This window comes from Arachis ipaensis, chromosome B01 (genome assembly GCF_000816755.2).
Source record: "Arachis ipaensis cultivar K30076 chromosome B01, Araip1.1, whole genome shotgun sequence".
NCBI classification, from domain to species: domain Eukaryota; kingdom Viridiplantae; phylum Streptophyta; class Magnoliopsida; order Fabales; family Fabaceae; genus Arachis; species Arachis ipaensis.
Window position 1 is genome coordinate 123,979,965 of NC_029785.2, and position 5,423 is coordinate 123,985,387.

The 5,423-nt window shown below is 37.7% G+C and overlaps 1 protein-coding gene across 1 annotated transcript in view; it reads left to right on the forward strand.

Moving 5' to 3' along the window:
- Positions 206–5,423, forward strand: part of LOC107635788 (dynamin-2A) — an 11,455-nt gene continuing 6,237 nt past the window's right edge. The window contains exons 1-12 of the mRNA XM_016339357.2: positions 206–735; positions 978–1,028; positions 1,121–1,241; positions 1,363–1,455; positions 1,655–1,716; positions 1,911–2,028; positions 2,482–2,824; positions 3,151–3,298; positions 3,603–3,704; positions 3,780–3,899; positions 4,428–4,511; positions 4,860–4,987. Of these exons, the coding sequence (XP_016194843.1) occupies positions 595–735; positions 978–1,028; positions 1,121–1,241; positions 1,363–1,455; positions 1,655–1,716; positions 1,911–2,028; positions 2,482–2,824; positions 3,151–3,298; positions 3,603–3,704; positions 3,780–3,899; positions 4,428–4,511; positions 4,860–4,987 (1,511 nt within the window). The 5' untranslated portion in view covers positions 206–594. The remainder of the gene's footprint in view (positions 736–977; positions 1,029–1,120; positions 1,242–1,362; positions 1,456–1,654; positions 1,717–1,910; positions 2,029–2,481; positions 2,825–3,150; positions 3,299–3,602; positions 3,705–3,779; positions 3,900–4,427; positions 4,512–4,859; positions 4,988–5,423) is intronic.

Genomic DNA, 5,423 nt, shown 5'->3' on the forward strand with positions numbered 1-5,423 from the left:
TTGTAATATTATTTAATTTATTATATATTTTATATTTTATATTTTAATATATATTTTATAGTAATAACTAATTTTAGTGGATACCACATGACGTGTTTGCATAATTGCATATGATAACAGGAATAATAAGTCTTGTTAATTAGCACGGAACACTAAAAAGAAAGAATGTTGTGATTTTTATTAGTACTCTAGCCTTGTAAATGACTTTAGTTAAGATGGCATGGCTTGCACTTAGGTATGCCGGCTAATTGGCTAGAGGTTAAAAGCGCGAAATAGAGGCATGTCCTAGCAAAAAGGAGGAAGGAAAATAAATAGGCAAAAAAGTTCAAATCGCAATCGCATGAGAGAGAGTGTATGAGAGTGTGCAGGTGCAGCGGCCAGCACAGGCACATCAGATGACGGTGATTTAATTTCGATTTGGTTGGGAGTCCTTTCATTCTTTGTTTCAATTTCATTTCATTGACGCAAAAACCATATAACTAAAAACCGAAATAAAAGGAAACGCACCGCAAATCTGGGCGGAAACCTAAGTGAGTCTGTGCAGATCAGATCATAGTGAGATCCGTTTGGGTGTTGGAATCGCATCCGAATCCAATGGAAGCAATCGAAGAATTGTATCAGCTCTCTGATTCCATGCGCCAGGCCTCCTCCGTCCTCGCCGACGACGATCCCGACGACCCCGCCACCTCTAAGCGCCCTTCCACCTTCCTCAACGTCGTTGCCCTCGGCAATGTCGTAAGTTTCTCCGATCCGCTTCTCGCCATTTCCAATTACGTATCTCTCTGTGCAATATGCAATGCTTCCATTTCATAATCTGTCTGAGAATTTGAGTGCCACGCTCTCACACTCTTTACGCTTCTCTGTATAACAATCCAGTATTCCTTTATTGTTTAATCATTTCGTCGATTGATGTCTATGTATCGGATCGGATCCATTTTGTTAAACTAATAACGAAGCAAATTGTGGTGGTGGATCAGGGTGCTGGCAAATCTGCTGTCTTGAATAGCTTGATTGGACATCCTGTTTTGGTAACTGCTTCATTCCTATTTGCTATTTCCGTTACTCTTTGTTTGCTGAATGGGATTTTTTGTACCAATAACTGAACCATTGGCGTTGCCAGCCTACTGGCGAAAATGGTGCAACCAGAGCTCCCATAAGCATCGAATTGAACAGGGACGGCTCTTTAAGCAGCAAGTCCATCATCCTGCAAATTGACAATAAATCTCAACAGGTTTCTGCGAGTAAGAACTTAAGCTCATTATCTATTCATTTTGAAATGTGGTTCATGTGTTAAAAGAAATTCTACAAGCATTCTTTGTTCCTATCATCTTTCTGATTCATTGTCTTGTTTTCCTCTCATAGGTGCCCTTCGGCATTCTCTACAGGATAGACTAAGCAAAGGATCATCAGGTAGGAGCCGTGATGAAATATATCTGAAACTTCGAACCAGTACAGGTAGGCCAGGATCACTTGTAGTCCCACTTCCTTTATGCATGAATACATTCTACCATTGAATACTTGCTTTCAATGTGTTAATATAAAAATTCTGTTTATGTTAGTTAGGGCTAAAATTGCTAATGCAGAAATGCTTAATTACATTACATGCATTAGCAATGTGAGACTTACACCTTAGTTCTGTTCTGAAATTCTACAGCACCGCCACTGAAATTGATTGACTTACCTGGATTGGACCAGCGGATTATGGATGACAAAGCAGTGAGTAGTTTTAAATTATATTCTCCTTTAGTCCTAGTTTGAGATTCATCAAATATGTTCTGGCAATTACACCTGTATTCTCCATTGAGGGTGGTGTATGTTTAATGTTAGTTATATCTTGAGTCAGATGTTTTCTTCTTCTCGTATACTTTCTTTGAAGAACAGTGTAATGTCTTCATGTTTTTCATCTTCAGATCAGTGAATATGTGGAGCACAATGATGCTATATTGGTGGTAGGCGTTCCTGCTTCTCAGGCACCAGAAATTTCTGCATCACGAGCCCTCAGAGTGGCAAAGGAGTATGATGCAGAATGTATGTTTTAAGCTCTTCTTGCTTTGTATTATCCTGTCACCTCATCTCAAATTTATAGCTATTTGTTAGATACATAAAATCAATCTTGAGACTCCATTTAAGAACTTAAACTTTTTAAAGAGTTGGTCCTAGATGTAGCATCATTACCTTTTTGACAACGAGGTTAAGAGTTTGATCCTTGGGTATATGTATATCTTAAATGAATGAGTTCTAGCAGAAACCAGATTAAGCCTCTGCATTGTCAACTCTAAGCCCAAAGGGAATTTCTTGAGGTCATGTTAGTGATGTTTTGCCATTCAAGAATCTCCATTAACAGTTTAAGTATTTAGGAAAGAGGGCACCTAACACCATTAAACCGCTTAATTTTAGAAACTTCATCGTTATGTTTACCTAATCATAAACTCATGGTAATGTTTCCTTTAACTAGTTTTTTCTTGGGGTTTTCAATTGTAGCCACTAGAACAGTTGGTGTTATCAGTAAAATTGATCAGGCTGCTGCAGAACCAAAAGCTCTTGCAGCAGTGCAGGCTCTCCTATTGAACCAGGGACCCCCCAAAACATCTGATATTCCATGGGTTGCTTTGATTGGCCAATCTGTATCTATAGCTTCTGCACAGTCTGGGAGTGCAGCATCTGAGAACTCTTTGGAAACTGCTTGGCGAGCAGAGACTGAAAGTTTGAAATCAATATTGACTGGAGCTCCTCAAAACAAGCTTGGGAGAGTTGCCTTGGTTGAGTCTCTTGCTGGACAGATTCGCAACCGCATGAAACTAAGGCTTCCAACTCTTCTCACTGGGTACTTAGTTTTTGCTAGCTTATGTTTCCTTGTTTAGTATAAATGTCATATTTCCCAGCAAGGAACAGGATTAAGGGAGACTGAGCATGCTGTGTAACATGAAAATGGATAATGACTGCAAAGGGAGTGAACATTCAATTTAACAGTGATGAAAAATCACATTGTTAAACTTAGATTTATACTACTAATTATCTGTAAAATGCATTTATAATTAATAACAAATGGCTCACTTCGGAGTGTGTTGTTTAATTTTATTAAGTTGGCTTGGGGTTTTGAGTGGCTTCAAAAACTATGATGATCCTTTGCTAAAAATAAAAATGCTGCAGGCTGCAGGGCAAGTCTCAAATTGTTCAGGACGAGTTAGTGAAGCTTGGTGAGCAAATGGTTAGTACATCCGAAGGTACTCGGGCTTTAGCTTTGGAGTTGTGTCGTGAGTTTGAGGAGAAGTTTCTCCAACATCTTACTGGGGGCGAGGTTAGTAGTTTTCATTATCTATTTTTCACACCTTCAAGGATGCATAGTATTTTATTATGTAGTATTTTTTGGGAAAACTGGATATACCAAAGATTTTGGAGCTATTTATCATGTACCCTTTTAGAGGATTTGAGATTAGTAAAATTTGCAAGGTCCTTTGATATGGGCAATTTATGTAGTGAGTGGTGTTTTCAGATCTAAATGAGTGCAAGATTCTACGATCAGGAATTGGATTCCACAGTTTTTCAGTACCAGAATTCTATCTTTGTCTTCATCCAATTTTCTGCTGTTGATTACCCTACAGGGTAATGGTTGGAAAGTTTTGGCCAGTTTTGAAGGGAATTTTCCTAACAGAATTAAGCAACTTCCTATTGACAGACACTTCGACATAAATAATGTCAAGAGGGTAAATCTTGAACTCAATTCCTCATATTCTCTTATGGTGCTTACTTCTTATTTATCCCATTTTTGTTTATGTCAGATTGTTCTAGAAGCAGACGGCTATCAGCCTTATCTAATCTCTCCAGAGAAAGGTTTGAGGTCCTTAATAAAAGGTGTTCTTGATTTGGCAAAGGAGCCATCGCGCCTATGTGTAGATGAGGTATGCATCTAACGAATTGTTCCTTTTGTTTCTGGAGATATTAAGTCTTCAAAGGATAGTCCAATAAAAATAACTTGGGGACAGACCTGTCTAGAGATTTAGCCTTAGGGGGTATTGTACTAGGGTCAACCTTCAAAGCTGGACTTCTATTTGGGTACAGATCTGTATGCCCTAATGAATATTTGTCCTCCTTTTCCCATGTCACATTAGTTGCTGTAGCCATTGTCGGAACATTTGGGTCAGAAAGCAAATTGTCTTGTGCATCAGAACAATATATGTGTAAAGATTATGAAGTCCCGGCAAATGGTCAATATGTTTTGGGAGCATAATGTATTTTCATATTAACTGGGCCATTTATTTGTTTTAACCTGTACTCATAGAGATATGTCAATTTCCTTGGCTGGTTTGCTAATTTGATATCATCACATGGACACTGCAATTTTGGTAGACTTCTTATAAACTAATTTAAAATCCCATCTTGTGTTTCTACTGAGCTTTTTACTGAGATTATTTATAACTACCATTTAGGTACATCGTGTGCTTGTGGATCTAGTTTCTGCTGCTGCAAATGCCACTCCTGGGCTTGGAAGATATCCTCCATTTAAGAGAGAGGTAACACAAATGTTAAGGCATAGGATAGCTCTTGTCTAGCAGACCTCTTATCTCTGCCTTGTATTATTCTTCTCTCCAACTTAATAAAATTATTCTTTTTTTCAAAATAAATAAATAAATACAAGGCATAATATCATTTTAGTTGAACTCCCTATCGGATAAGTTGGGAAATTCGAACTACGATTCCTGCTAGTATTTTTTTTGTTTATATTATTGTATATAGAATCTTTCATTCTCCTATCTTCTTGTATCATTCTTTGTCTCTTTTTCTTTTATCCAAAATAAAGGAAATCTGCCATTATCATTGTATTAAGAACTAATTGGCTCATTGCAAATTTTTTTTACCAGATTGTGGCAATAGCAAGTTCTGCCCTTGAGAAATTTAAAAATGAATCCAAAACGATGGTGGTTGCACTAGTTGATATGGAGCGTGCATTTGTTCCTCCCCAGCACTTCATTCGTTTAGTGCAGAGACGGTATGTTCAATATATGAAACTTTTTGTATCTCCATTTGTGGATTCATAATCTATGCTCTTTGATGGGATAATGCATGAATTAAACATTGAGGTAGAATGTGCAACTCCTTACATTCACTACCATTGTCTTGGTATATATATATGTATGGCTTATGGAATTGCTGTGTGATTGAAATGGGATGCTGGGATTGAGAAGATATTTAGGATTCTAAAGATTTGAATCTGTTGACTTACCTGATTGTAGTCTTCCCAAGTATATGACATTTATGATTTGCTATGTTCTAGCTGCCTCCTGACAAGGGTAGAAAATAACATTTTAAGTCTAGTCCCGGTAATTGAGTTTGCCAGCCTCCCAACTGTCAATGTCTTGCAAATTGGTGGAAAGTGATTCTGTGAATTGGGGAATCAATCCTCTTAGATGATTGTTCCTCTATTA